At 35.5% G+C, this 15,508-nt stretch overlaps 2 protein-coding genes across 3 annotated transcripts in view; one reads left to right on the forward strand and one right to left on the reverse strand.

The window, feature by feature from the left end:
- NF1 (neurofibromin 1) overlaps nt 1–15,508 on the forward strand; it is a 256,616-nt gene that overhangs the window by 202,429 nt on the left and 38,679 nt on the right. For both annotated transcript variants that reach the window (XM_004385390.1, XM_004385389.2), the window contains 4 exons: nt 8,639–9,071; nt 9,665–10,005; nt 12,241–12,443; nt 14,798–14,991. In XM_004385390.1, coding sequence (XP_004385447.1) covers nt 8,639–9,071; nt 9,665–10,005; nt 12,241–12,443; nt 14,798–14,991 — 1,171 coding nt within the window. The remainder of the gene's footprint in view (nt 1–8,638; nt 9,072–9,664; nt 10,006–12,240; nt 12,444–14,797; nt 14,992–15,508) is intronic.
- On the reverse strand, nt 1,307–6,196 carry EVI2A (ecotropic viral integration site 2A). The gene is made up of 2 exons (XM_012558113.2): nt 5,959–6,196; nt 1,307–4,170 (listed from the first exon to the last, which is right to left on the reverse strand). The coding sequence occupies exon 2, from the start codon at nt 4,147–4,149 to the stop codon at nt 3,406–3,408; it is 744 nt and encodes a 247-aa protein (XP_012413567.1). The 5' UTR covers nt 4,150–4,170; nt 5,959–6,196; the 3' UTR covers nt 1,307–3,405.

Raw genomic sequence — 15,508 nt, forward strand, 5'->3', positions numbered from 1 at the left:
TCTTTTCCCATCAAATGGATTTAGCACCCCTGTCAAAAATCAGCTGACCACAGATATGTGGGTTTACTTCTGGACTTTCAATTCTATTCTACTGATCTGTTTGTCTGTTGTTATACCAACACCAGGCTGTTTTGATTACTGTACCTATATTATATTTTTTAAATCAGGAAGCGTGAGTCTTCCTACTTTGTTCTTCTCCTTCAACATTGCTCTAGCTACTCAGAGACCTCTTGCCGTTCCATATAAAGTTGAGAATTGGTTTTTCTCTTCCTGTAAAGAAGGCTGTTGGATTTTTTATCAAGATTACATTGAATCTTGTAAGTGATACTTGTGAGGAGTGTGCCTCTTAGCTCAAGTAGATACAAGACTAAACAGGCAGCTTCTGTCCAGAGGTGAGATGGGAAGGCAGAGAGGGTTAGGAGCTGGTTGAATGGACATGGGGAATCAGGGGTGGAAAAGAGGAGTGTGCTGTCACAGTTATGGGGAGAGCAATTAGAGTCACATAACTATGTATAAATTTTTGTGTGGAAAAAAATAAAGATCACAGTGAATCTATAAATTGGTTTGGGTAATATTGACATCTTAATATTAAGTGTTTCAGTCGATGAACACAGAACATCTTTCCATTTATTTAAGTCTTCTTTAATTTCTTTCAGCAGTGTTTTATAGCTTTTATTGTATAAATCTTTCACATCCTTGGTTAAATTTATTCTTAGGTGTTTTATTCTCTTAGATGCTATATAGTAAATAGAATTATTTCCATAATTTCCCTTTGTGTAGAAACTCATCTGATTTTTGTTTGTACCCTGCAACTTTGCTAAATTCCTTATTAGCTCTAGAAGTTTTCTTGCGGACTCTTAGATTATCTATATAAACAAGCATGTCATCCTCAAATAGAGGATAATAATTTTACTACTTCTTTTCCAATATGGATACCTTTTGTTTCTTTTTCTTGTCTTATTGCTCTGGCTAGAACTACTAATATAATATTGAATAGAAATGCTGAAAGCAGGCACCCTTGTCTTGCTCCTAAATTCAAGGGGAAAGCTCTCAGTCTTTCTCCGTTAAGTATAATGTTGACTGTTGGTTTTTCATATATGCCCAGAATCATATCGAGGAACTTCTCTTCTCTTCCAGTCTTCTTGAGGGTAGACCTAGTTCTTAACTTCAAGATACTTATAACTTGGTATGAAAGGAAACACTTTTTTGTTTTTTAAAGGGGGCATAATATATGGCGGAATGTAATCAAAATGCTATAAAACTTTTTGAATCGCTATTTAAAAATCCTTGAATTAATCTGGTGGACCATAAAATTCAGGGGTAGAAAATAAATTAGTTTTTTTTTTTGTTTAATAATGACTGATTTAATTTGAACTCAAAGATATCTTACCTATCGTCTTTACATACCCGTCAAGTTTGCAGGAAGTGCTTGCTGTTACGTTCATGAGCTGTCATTGGATGGTATCATTCTGATGGTGAATATTTTAATAACCAAGTAGCAGTGCTGAATTTTAAATATTCCTGCCAGTGGAAATGTCCTGTTTTGTGAGAAAATATTTGACCTGTATGTTGAATATAAAAGTAGTTGTCTAGTTAATTATTTTTAAAATGATACTAATGGTTTTAACTTCCTCTGGCAAGTATTTATTTACAATACTTGATTCAAGGAGTACTTTGCAGTTATCACTATTTGTTCTGGTGTGCAATCTCAGATTTTTAATTTGCACAAAATAGGGAGCTTTGCCCAGTTTCATTTGCAGCCCGGACCATTTTTTACCCCTCAAAAGATAATCCGATGTCACCATGATTGGCATAGTCCACTGCAGCTCAGGCTCCTGAGTATTCTCTTGCTTTCCTTTTTACTTTGCTGGCGTTTAGCTGGGATAACATGGTTATAATTTGTTTAGGGAATGAATTTTTTGACTAATTGGCAGTAAATTGTAATAAAATTATCTTTATTTTTTCTCCTCATTTTAAAATGTAATCTAGATCTTTGGGGCCACAGAACTTTGAAGAAGTAAATTTGATGACCAAGAGCAGTATCACCTAGAGAGTTTTGCAAAAATTGCCAGTGCCTGAAACTCACTCACTCCAATTGAATCAGAAGTGAGAGAGGGAGAAGAATTAGGCATTGGTGTTTTTTAAAAGCTTTTCCGGTGATTCTGATATGCAGACAGGGTGAGAATCACTAACCTAGAAGGGAGAGTAAGATTGTGGTCATACTTGCAAAAAAAGAAAGAAAAAGCTGACCTGTTGCCCAAAATAAATGTTCAGTAAGGCATGAAAGTTTTAAAAATGTAGCCTAGTCTTCAATTAGTATGCCCTGTGTCAGTTTCAGTAGATAGTTGGAAAGTCTCTCAAATTAACTTTTGTAATATATTTAATTGAAGATGGAAGTCTTGATTTAAATCTGTCGTTATTTTACTTAAAGCTAATTTTTTTAAAGGTGTAAATAATTATCTAAAGCCTTTGGTTTTTTCCATACTTGATCAACACACACACTCACACACCTTCTTTTTCTCATGTCACTGGATATTACTGAAAATTTAAATAGTAGATATAAAACATAAAATTGGTCATCTTTTAGGCCACTTTTGCACCCTTGAAGCCCAAAAATTAGGCAAGCTTTGGATATTTGCTATTACTACTTCAATGAGCATTTATAGAAAAGATGCACGTTACAACTTAAACAGTAAGGCGTATTTTATATTTACAGTTAGCCTTCTGATGTGGCCATAAGTCTCATCTATTTTAGTTGTGCCCTGTTTCCTATTGATCTTTACAATGTGTTCTCTAAGAGAGTAAAGTAAGTACAAGTATTAATATACACACAGTTTTATTTTAACTAGTCTTAATTCACTATACAAAATTAAAAGGTTTAATTTAATATTTATAGTAGAGAAACATTTTCTTTTGTGTGCCATATGTAAAGATGAAAACATCTAGCCTAAAATTAGCTGTGTTGAAATAGGAGCTGGTATGGATTCTGCCACATCCGGCAAAGAAAGTACCATTAAAACTATACAGTTCAACTCTATACGTTAGGAATTCAACTTCTATTAGATGTTGAAGCATATGCTTGGCTCTAAACTCTAAGTTTAATTACATTCAAGGAAAGATCATCTAACAACTGTTGCTGAATAGAGAATACTTATTTAATTATCCCTTTCTACCTCTTCTGGCCAGCTCCCTCGACTCATCTTACAAACCTTCCCCAAATGCTTGCTTTATTATTTGCCGTTTAAAATATTCAGTGTCAAGACATAAGTGCACAATTTAAGTAAGAAGTAAGCAGCCATGCCTCTGCCCTTCCCACCACTTCATTCTGAATTGTAAGGCCTGACATGTCAAATTTTAGACCACTAGACCAACACTCCGGCAATAAATACCAGGCTGACTTCATTTTTACTCCATAGTCTTTCTCATTGCTACTTTGCATTTTTCTTCATTAAAGCATCTGTTAGTAAGTGTTTCAGTTCCTTCTTCATCTTTTCTTTCCCTTGTAGCTGTGAGCGCTCCAGTGGATTGCATCATTAGATTGGGCCCCGTAAGCTGTTTTGCTCTTTTCCAAGTGTCTGATTCAGCAGGCCATAGACCACTGCTTGCCAGAAAATCGCCATTGCTTCTAGGCTGACGCTTGCCTGCTTGTTTTGATCGTCTGAGAGATGAGACTTTGTTTGCCAGAATCACAGTTGATAGAAATAGAAGCGTACAGACAAGAAAAAGCACTGCAATTATAATGAAGCAAATTAGCATGGCTGTTTTGTTGTTGTTTTCATCACAGACATCCTTTTTGAGAATTTCACTGTGACTTTTGCTTGTGTTTTCAGTGTTCTGTACTGGTGGAGAACTGTTCCTGAGAACAGAAAGTGTATAAATCTGTTCAGATTTAGGAGTTAAAGATATGATGTGAGATGATGTTGCTATTTCAGGCTTGCTTGTAGAATTACCTTTATAGTTTACTTCAGGAGTTATAGGGTTTGTGTTAATGTTTTCATCTTGGTTTTTGCCTGTCTTGTTTTGAATAACTGGATCCCAGATAGTATTGTTAGCCCACAGATGGGCATAGTTTGCTTTTGTTCCAGGGGACAGAAAAAAAACTGTTGTCATCAGCCAGGCAAGATGCAGGTAATGTCCTGTGAGTTTCATGTCCTTGAGTATACTGGTAATCTGTTGAGATAGCAGTGTAATTTGTTAATTTGTGAAAGAATAAAGTTTTCTAAGAAGTTTTGGTAATTGTAGCTGAGAGCTATAAACTCATGCCTAACATTTGCTATCCTGCTCAACTGAAATTTGCTTTCTGTTATTCTAAGGCTTTGTGTAAAGAAACATTTTAATTTCTGTTACATTTTTAGATGCTAGAAGTTAGCATTACAAGTGGCTATTATTGATCATTTAAAACTGAATACTATGGCTTTATGTAGTCTTCTTCCTTTCAAGCTTGCTAGACTTCATGTTTGTTTGAGTTAGATACTTCTGCTTTTACTTCTTTGATTCTACCTTTAAAAAAAAATAATTGAAGGACATTCTTGTAGAAACTCCCCACCCTTTAACAAATGTGTCACCAGTCTTTATGGTAAAAGAGAAATGTGGCCATGAAGCATTTTGCTTCATGTATGGCTTCTTTGGAGGGGGGGGGGAAGCTGAGAAGGAACAATCAAAAGAAAAATGGACTTCAAATAGGAATTGGGGGTATTCTTTTTGTTTCTTGGGTGTTTATCTTAAAGCACAGAATAAAGCAGATACTTAGAAATATATTCCCTGTATTTGTGAAAGCAGTTTTATGGTGGTGGCTCTCTTTTCACCTCTATTTCCCCTGTGTTACAGTGGCTTTCTGAAAGCAAAGACATGCTAGTCCAACCTAAAAACTTGGCATTATGAAGAAAGAGAAGCAGATTTTTTTTTTTTAATAATCTCAGAAGTTCAACAAAAGTTACTGATTTTTGTTCATCATCATTTATACCTAGCAGTTAAAATAATTAAAAAGAAATAGAGTATCAGGATCATGGGGATTTAGAATGAAATAGAAAAACAAGACAGACCATACGAGTTTCAAAATTAATAGAAAAAGTTGAGTTTCAATTTTGGCTCTGAGCTCCTTGGAAGCTCCAGTACAAAAAGGGGACAGACAAGTTCTATTCATAATTCTTATTATTCACTGTATGGTTAAAGATTTAAATAGAACTGGCATATTTATTATAGGTACTGGTAATCTAACAGGAAAGATTTATCACCACCACTGAGATATCTCTTTTATAATAATTTACCAATTTGAATGAGCTTAATTTTACAAGAATATTTTATTGTTAACATTTATTTAATCGACTCGATGGCAGTGAGTTTTTTTTTTGTTTGTTTTTTGTTTTCGGTTTATTCTTGTCACGTTAGTTCGTTAACAATGTAGTATGCATCATAGCATTCGTACACATTTTAGCAGTGCTTACCACAGGACAGATAATAGGCCCGCTGTTGATTGTCTTCAGCCAGATGTACTGCCACCCCCAAATAAAATGAGACTTTCTCTTATCCTTACAAATGCCTGAGAATTGAGGACTATCTTTACATCCCTAATGTATGCCGTGGAGGCTAGGTTATGTTATCGTTTCTTTATGTCTGGTCATCCTCAAAAAAATTCATAGTGCCTAAGCATTAGTCATGAGAAATTTATTTTTTTAACTTTTTTTTTCCCAAGTAAGACATTGCAGTTAATTTGTGGAATCCAAACCCAGATCCTTCCTAATCTTAATTTAAAATTCCATGTTGATTGTAAATCTTTCCACTTCTAACTTAAGTTTTACTTAACAGGACAGAAAAGAAAAATAGTATACATTTTTAATCACTTATGATTCTACTTTGTTAGTGAGATTCTTAAGTACTATTTGAAAGCAGTTCCTTGAACATGAATCTGTACAAAGTTATAAGTGAAAAGGCGTAAGAAAAGCTGTATATATGACCTACCTTATGAAATGCTTGGTCAAAATCTGTTTATAATGTGATTTTAATAAACCACGTCTTTTCTTGTCTTGAAGCTCAGCTTCCAAGTAATTTAAAGCAGAATAGACTTGGAGATTATGAACCTTAAAGTAAATCGGCAGTAAAAAAGAATATGTACAGCTAGCTTTCCACTTTTAAAACCAAACCACAGATGGATGACACATTTCCTTTCTGCTGCAACTAAAGCACATGTCAGAGGGAGGAAGAACCTCCAACTTGTCTAGTTAGCCACTGGCATGACAGGAGGCTTTGTAGAACAAATCCCGCCTCCAGAGCAGGGAGGGTTTTCCACTTAAGGCCTTTTGACCTTCTCATTATATATGCCTGCATTCGTATTGTTCAAAAAAGATTATGAAATGGCATCTTATCTGCATTATTAAAATCTTCTCTAAAAATTTTATTTGTGTACTGTAGGCTATTTTGATAACATGAGTTTGCAGACCTGGGGTATTAGCCAGATAATAGAAACAGTGAATATTTATAATTGACATCTCAAATTATGGAACTACAAAATGATTTGAGAAAATATCTAGCTTATATGGGAAAGAACATGCTTTCGTATCGTGTAACGTGTACACACACACGCATTCTCGTCTGTGTCCTTTCATCACCTCAGATTCAGCATGTCGCAAAGTGGCTGTTCCTTGTGATCTGTTGCTGTTCATGATAGCAGCGTTTGTTGTCATCTCAGATCCTTGGTATATAACAAGTTCTTTTCATTCAGGTCCTTTCTTTCAGCCCTGATCAAGTCTTAGATCAATTTCTTGTTTCCTGTTTTTATTGTCACCATAGTATTTTAGATCCTTATTACATAGTAGTTAAGAGCTACGGCTGCTAATGAAAAGGTCAGCAGTTTGAATCCACCAGCCGTTCCCTTGGAAAACCTATGGAGCAATTCTCCTCTGTCCTGCAGGGTTGCTATGAGTCGGAATTGACTTGACAGCAATGGGTTTGGTTTATTTGGTTTAGACTACTACCATAACTTTTTTATTAGCCCCCCCAACTCTGTAATTTCATTTTGTATATATCACTTTCTTTGATCTGTGATTCAGAAATGTTTGTGCACATGAACATCAGATGAGAAGCTTGTTTAAAAACAACAAGAATGGCCAGACTCTACTCCATAGATTCATATTTAGTAGATCTGGACTGAGACCAGGAAACTGCATTTTTGTCAAGCACCACAGTTGATTCTGATGCTGGTGATCCACAAAACTACTATGAAAAATACTGAGCCCCCGGGAGAAAATCTAAGCCCCTTGGTTAAACAGTTAAGATCCCTTCACAGTTTGGCTATTATTTATTTTTCCAGCTTTATCTTTCAAAACTATCCTACCTGAATCCTCCATTTCAGCCAAACTAGTTGACTGTTTTCTCAGTACATCCAGTTACGTATTTCTCTGCCAGTTTTTCTCCCTCCATGATGCCTTCCTGATCCCCTCCTCTTGTTGAGTTCTAAATTCTACTCCTGCCCCGTTCAGCCCTTGCATATTCTGTATAGCTTTCACTGACTACCCAGTTTGTGTTGATCTCTGCCTCTTCTGAACTCAGTAGCTGTATTTTTCTCTGTAGGTCCTTTGATAAATGGTTGTATACGACCTCATTTCTTTTATCTTGAAATATTTTTCTTTTGTTTTAAAATCATAACTTGCCATATTTTTATCTTATCCCCTCCCAAAAAGATGAAAAACTCTGAGGTGAGGATATTTCTTAGTCTACTTTGTAGTACTATAACCAGAGTCATCAAGCATAGACTATTAGGGGTAAGTTAATATGGGTTGTTTTAATTAGAAATTCTAGTAACATGTTCTTCTGGGCTCTCGTGTTCTCATCATGGTTACTGACATCAATTAGCATTCTTTTGGTTATAAGTATTCATGTCCTAACATGGCTAAACCAATTAATGGAATTCATTAGCTCACACAACTGAATAGCCCAGGCATAAACTTGGCCCCAGGAGAGGAATTATCCAGAACTCAAATCATGTGGCCAGGGCCCTGGTTTCTCTCTCAGCTTCTCAGCTCCTTCTCTTCAGTTCTTAGACAGGCTTCTCCTTCATCCTCCAAGATATGAGCTAACAGCTCCCAGGGCTACGTGTTTCCTTGTTCATAAACATCAGGAAAGAAAAGGTCTCTATTCCTAAGAGTTTAAACCAAAGTCCATGAACCAGACCCCTTTGGCCCTGGTTGTCCTGATTTGAGTCATGTGTTCATTCCTGAACCAAAGTCTCTGGTCCAGGTTGGATATATGGATAGGCTAAAGCCATTTCAGTTCACTCCGGAGCTCCGGGGTAGTCATTCCCACCCACACTGTTCAGCTGGGATATTTAAAAAGCCTGGAGGCAACCAACCAATGTCTGTTGCCTTCCTCCTTTCTTGACTTGATGGGCAAGTTTGTTTCCTTGGGTTTTTGTTGTTGTTCAGAATTTTTATGTTGGAGATTTGTCTTTTTGTACCTTAGCCTTACTTTTCAATGTCTAAAGAACAACTGATTTAAAGAATGGATCCAGACTTTGTATAATTGTGTTCTATTATTCTCTGTACAGAACTAATCAGAAAATAAAGGAATAAAATAGATTAGTGATACCTGTATATATATTCAGAAGTCTGTTAACCATCTGTGCCCTTTTTGTCATTTTTCTTAGGTTCAAAACTGGTCAAATCAATGGTGACTTGCTGATATACCATGTCTTGCTGACTTTAAAGCCATATTATGCAAAGCCATATGAAATTGTAGTGGACCTTACCCATACTGGGCCTAGTAATCGCTTTAAAACGGACTTTCTCTCCAAGTGGTTTGTTGTTTTTCCTGGCTTTGCTTATGACAATGTCAGTGCAGTGTATGTCTATAACTGTAACTCCTGGGTCAGGGAGTACACCAAGTATCATGAGCGGCTGCTGACGGGCCTCAAAGGCAGCAAAAGGCTCATTTTCATAGACTGTCCTGGGAAACTGGCTGAGCACATAGAACATGAACAACAGAAACTACCCGCTGCCACCTTGGCCTTAGAAGAAGACTTGAAGGTATTCCACAACGCTCTCAAGCTAGCTCACAAAGACACCAAAGTTTCTATCAAAGTAAGTTTCGCTCCGTGTTATATAAATGATTCATGCCTTTCCTCACTAACCAGAATACATCCTGACTCCTCCAGGTGTCCCTGTCATAGTAGTGAGTCACATGTGAAGTGATTTCCAGATGTAGGAAGACCAAGATTTTTATCTTCATGGGGGTCCTGCGGAAGATGTGAGAAGTGTACACTTAATTATGTTCTAGATTGGGTTGGAGGCAGAAGAATGTTAGAGAGAGGAAGTTTGCTATATATTCATACCTGCAAATGGTAGGAAAATAGTAGAAATTGCCTAGTCGGAGTTCTGATTATTACATACTTTTTGCAGAGTGAGGAACATGAACCTTCAGAATAAAATCAGTAATTGTCTGTGGGATTCTTTAGCTTGTTGAAAAGGAAAAACTTTTTTGATGTATTCAGTCTCTTTTAAGAGCATGTATCACAATCATTATTGAATCTGGTTGAATATATAATGGTGGTAACTCTTCCTTAAATGGCAAACATGGTGTTCTGATTGGTTGGTTGGTTTTTGGTGCCTCTCTTAAGTCTACATAATAGGATTTAATTCTTTCTACACCCCATCCCCTCACTACCACTTTCCAGGTTGGTTCTACTGCTGTTCAGGTAACCTCAGCAGAACGAACAAAAGTCCTGGGGCAGTCAGTCTTTCTAAACGATATCTATTATGCCTCGGAAATTGAAGAGATCTGCCTAGTGGATGAGAACCAGTTCACCTTAACCATTGCAAACCAGGGCACACCACTCACCTTCATGCACCAGGAGTGTGAAGCCATTGTCCAGTCCATCATTCACATCCGGACACGTTGGGAGCTGTCACAGCCTGACTCCATTCCCCAGCACACCAAGATTCGGCCAAAAGACGTCCCTGGGACACTGCTCAATATTGCGTTACTTAATTTGGGCAGCTCAGACCCTAGTTTACGGTAGGTCTTTTACAGTCTCACTTCAACTTTATTCAGGGTTTGTTGCTTTTAGAATGAAATCACTTAATAAACTTTTAAAGCAGCCTCTACCTTAATACTATAAATAGGAAGGTATGTTATGTTGGTTAACCAGCATGACTTCATCAAGTTCTGGGGTATTCACATGAACTGTGGAATTCTGGATAAAGTGATTCATACTAAACAAATATATGTTCTTTCTCCAGGAAACTTCCATCTGAAACAGACAACATGGCAGATTTTTAAAAAGAAAAAAAAAAATTTTTTATCTCCTACCCCTAAATTAAGTCTGTCCTCCTCTGCATCCTTTAGTTAAGTTTCCTAACAGTCGAATTAGATTTACGTTGTTTGACAGAGGATGGCCTAATGTGCAGTAACTCAAACAATAACATTATTGCATACTTTCCACTTACGCGACTTTAAAAAATTCTTGAAAGAAATCTTAAGACAAATACAGATGACTTCTGAGTATAGTGTAATTGGTCCTATTCGGGCTTAATAATTTGAATGTGGATGTGGAAAGAGCATGGCCTGTGGAGTCAGTAGATTTGCTTTAAATCCAGGTCTACTACTTTTAGGTATGTATGACTTTGGGCAAGGTACCAAAGTTCTCTGAGCTCTAGTTTCCTCATTTGTAAAATGAAGGTAACAGTGCCTTCCTCATATAGCTACAAAGGTTTAATAAATAATATATGTGGTAGTATAGTATAAAACTTAGCAAATAGTTTGTGCTCAGTAAATATTATTTCCTCTCCCCTGCCTTTTCCTGCCTTCGTCTCTTCATAGCCCTTCCTCCTTTTCCCCCTCGCGTTTGTATGTTAGAATAATTCCTTGCCCCAAGTACCTTGAGACTGACAAGATACTTATAGATAAAAATTTTCAGCTTCAGAAAATTATCCCTAGGGTTCATGACAAACCCAGGTTTTATATTGGGCCTTTTAGGATTCCAGTTTCTCCCTATTTAAAAGAAAAAAAAAAAAGATCTACCACAAGATTCTTTTTTATCTGGTCTACAGTCTCCCAGAAATTGTGGGTAAAATTGTATGTATACTTAGCTTTCATTATCTCAGAAGGTCTGTGACACCTAACCCCAGTTTGAGGAACTCCAATTCTTTATAGCTTGTTGAAACATACAGAGTAAAGCAATGTCAAAATTGTTTAACTCAAAATTCCTACAAATTAGCAAGAGGTACATAAGCTTAGAAATAGTAACATTAATATTCCAATTTTAGGATAATGGAGCTATAAACCTACCTTTAGTTTCCAATTCAGAATTCTTCATACAAGAAGACTAACATTCTTCTAATAATTATTAGCTTGAGTGAACCTGCATTCTTCTCTAGTGAAATAAAGGAAGCTGGCAGCTTCTGCTTTTACTGAAGCCTGTCATCCCGGGGAAAAAGCCTTTAAGTAGACTTAAATTTCAGTGGCTTTTTTTTTTCCCCTGTATGGTTGTTGCATAAATATATGAGCATGATGAAAGTTTAGAGAGGAGGAAAAGTTGAAATTTACGAAGCAGTTAAACCATTTCTTTTACTGTAGAGGAGAGAAAAAAAATAAAGTTTTTAGGATATTTATAAGGGAATTTTGGGTTCTAATGGAACCTGGGTATTATAAGGTTTTTGTTTTCAATGGTTATAATGGAAGGAGGTCAGAAAAGGAAAAGTGGAGGACTTAATTACAAATTAATTTTGATTTTGAGCTATAACTTGTAGTGTAACTTGTAGGACACCCGGAAAGAAATTTAATAGATGCTAATTAAAAATTTTGACGTTTGAATTTGATGAGAGGCTGCCTCATCGTGTTGCTGTAACTTGATCTAGTGGGAGGAGGACTCACATTTGGGTTTTGGCTTCATTAAAAACATGGTATGTCTTATTCAGACTTGTTTCCGTTGATCCACCTTAGGGTCATAAACCTCTCATGTTTTATGTCCCAGTGAAATGTCTCCTAGAAAGGCCTACACCCAGCTGTCTTAGGAGCCTCGCAGTACCCTGCCTTCTGGTTATGTCAAGAATGTTCCTTAAAAAATGCCTAAGTGATCTAGGGGTAGTTGGTTTGTTGTAGAATTGTAACATTTTATCTCTAATTGATCATAAAATTTTGAAATGGCTGATTATGCTTTGTAATAGAATCACAAGTTGTACATTATAAAAAATTTTTAGAATTATGAGGAAAAACACGTTTTAAAACAACTTCATTTGTGTTTTCTCCTAGGTCAGCCGCCTATAACCTTCTGTGTGCCTTAACTTGTACCTTTAATTTAAAAATCGAGGGCCAGTTACTAGAGACATCAGGTTTATGCATCCCTGCCAACAACACCCTCTTTATTGTCTCTATTAGTAAGACACTGGCAGCCAATGAGCCACACCTCACCTTAGAATTTTTGGAAGAGTGTATTTCTGGATTTAGCAAATCTAGTAAGTAATGGTAATTTTCTTTAATAATAACAGTGATTCTGAGAAGACTCAAAGAAATCCCTTTTCATTACAGAATTTGCCAGTGAAGTCATTCACCTTGTCAGTGGCAAGGTTTGATACCTTACATATCTCTGGACCATTTACGGAGTATTTTTTTCATCATGTTTCAGTTTAATTAGCTTTAGCATTTCTCTTCTTAGCAGAAAATTCCAGATGAGTAGTTAAGTAAAATGTCCTTTCGTTTTAGGGAAGTAGCCATTTTCTCTCATCTTCAGGTTGACTTTGAACTGTGGTTTCATTGTACATGTATGGTTCACAGAGGTTGCAGTGGCACATATGCAGGGTTCAGATTCAGCCCCTGGACATGGGTTTAATAAATTTAACCTGTACTCTTCACATCTGTCTATCTTCGTATAGTAGTATAAGTGTTGCTGTTCTCCCAGCCGGTTGCCTGACATTTTCTTCCCTTTTCTCTCTCTCCCCGCAATATATAACCTTTTTTTTCCCTGCATTCAAACACATTTCTTGATTTTTCTGTGTTAGGTGATTGAAAACTTTGACAATTCATTGAAATTAAGTCACTAATTGTTTTAAATAATGAAATATGTAAGAATATAGTCCTAATAAGAAAATATGTGAGACTGATTAAAAAAAAGTACAAAGATTTATTGAGAGATACTAAAGTAAAAAAAGATTGGAATGAATGTAAAGGCATATCTTGTTCCTGGATAAACAGTTCTTCCCAGATTAATTTACAAATGCACTGCAATCCCATCAAAATAGCTATGGGATTTTTGGATTTAAAATGGAGGTAGAACTTAAAATGATTCTAAATTTCACTTGAAAGCACAAAAATAACTAAGAGAATATTGAAAGGAAATGAAAATGAGAGAAATGTGCTATAACAGATGTCTGAACACATTATAATGGTTGAATAGGTAAAACAGGAGTGTTCAAGAATCAGTAATCAGATCATTAAAGAGAAATTGGTAAAGAAGCATCACAAACTTATGGGGGAAGCGTTAAACCATTTAACAAATGAAGCTGGGAAATGAATCAGATTTGGACTTGTCTTCAGCACAAGATGCCAAAATAAGTTTTAGCTACATATAAGAGTTGAATGTAAAAACTGGAATTGCTTTTCTTTTTTTTTTAAAAAAAAGTAAGAAGTGATTAATTACTTTCTGGGTAAATAAAGACTTGCAAACCAAAAAAGTGATAGAAGGAAACATAAAGGAAATGGTGAACAAATCTGACAACAAAACATCTGTATTTTAAAAAGTAAAAGATAATGAAATACTAGAAATATACTTGTAGCAAATATGAGAAAAGGTTAATATATTTAATCACGAAGCGTTCTTATAGATTAATAAGAAAAATGGATTAACAGTAACATAGATCTCACCAGAAAAGAATACTTATATTTTAAGAAGTTCACTATTAAAATCAAGGAAATGCAAATTGAAGAAATAGTGAGATAACATATTCAGCTATCAGTCTGGCAGATTAATCAGTAAAGTGTCTAAATGTTAAAAGAGCTTGATGAATTTTTACATGTAAATTGTGTAACTACCACCCAGATCATGATACAGAACTTTTCCAGCATCCAGAAGACTCCTCTCTCAGTCAGTACCATCTCCCCACCAAGGGTGACAACTGTTATAGTTTTGCCTGTTTTTAAACTTCATACAGCATTATTTGTAATAGCTAAAAATTGAAACAGTCTAAAAGTCAAACAATAAAGGACTGATTATAGAATATAATGATGAAATAATACAAAGCCATTAAAAAAGAACTTTATACTGTTTTTGTATTTTTTATAAGTCTCAAGTTATTTCCAAATAAAAATTTTTTAATGTTTCTGAATAATTTTTAATGATGAGTGAAATCTCAATATAATGTTTAGTGAAAAAATGTTTAGTACAAAACTGCACATATGGCATAATTCTGATTTGCTAGATTTTAAAGTATGAGGAAAAATGAGGTGTTCCGCCAGTATATTAATGTCAGCTTTGTTTTTGTGGTGGTGCTTTTCTTTTACCAGGTTTCTATGGTTTTTTACAAGTAAAACTTAATAAAAAAATTTTTAACTAGAAGTGATTAAAAAGGGGGAAAATAAAACTGTTTGAATATTGGCTTACTGGCTTTTAAAATTACTTTATTCAAGGCTTGTTATCCTTCTTCTCTATCTGTACCTTCAATAATATATTTGCCAAGTCTCTTTTCTCCAGGCCTGACTCTAGGTAATGGTTTTTACCTTTTTTTTTTTTTTTTTAAATCTTTTATTTAAAAATAATTGTTAATATAATTTTCATTGACCATATATTGCTAATAGTGTTTTGTTTGTTTTCCAGGTATTGAATTGAAGCACCTTTGTTTGGAATACATGACTCCATGGCTGTCAAATCTAGTCCGTTTTTGTAAGCATAATGATGATGCCAAACGACAAAGAGTTACTGCCATTCTTGATAAGCTGATAACAATGACCATAAATGAGAAACAGATGTACCCTTCTATTCAAGCAAAAATATGGGGGAGCCTTGGGCAGGTATTGAGTTTGTTCAAATATTTATCTAGTACTCCTTTGTGTAGATACTTACATTCATTTACCCACTTTGTGCTAAACGCTGTGCTAGGCACTAGTGATATGGTTGTGGGAAAGAGTCCCCTTCTTCACAAAGCTTGCAGACACCCACCCCACTTTTGATCTCATTCAAAATTGTCAGTATCTAATGTATGTATCAGAGTTGGAGAAAAGCTGTAGCATTCTCCTTCATAGCATAATTATAAACGATTTAACTGTGGAAATCTCTGATACCATTTCTAGTAAATAGTGGTTTATGATGTATCTTACTCCACCACGCACCATGTCAGTAAATGTTTTTTGTTAACAATGTTATTCGAGACACCTGTTTTCATTTATAGTTGTAGCATAAGAACGTCAATACTAAAAGTTAGGGTATAATGAAACATTTTACTTTTTCTGATAGAATTATGCCTGTTGTTTCTTTAATCACTTAAGGAAGCAGTGCACTTATTCAAACAATGTTGCGAATCCTCCCAAT

The sequence above is a fragment of the Trichechus manatus genome, unplaced genomic scaffold, assembly GCF_000243295.1.
Source record: "Trichechus manatus latirostris isolate Lorelei unplaced genomic scaffold, TriManLat1.0 scaffold00138, whole genome shotgun sequence".
NCBI lineage: Eukaryota > Metazoa > Chordata > Mammalia > Sirenia > Trichechidae > Trichechus > Trichechus manatus.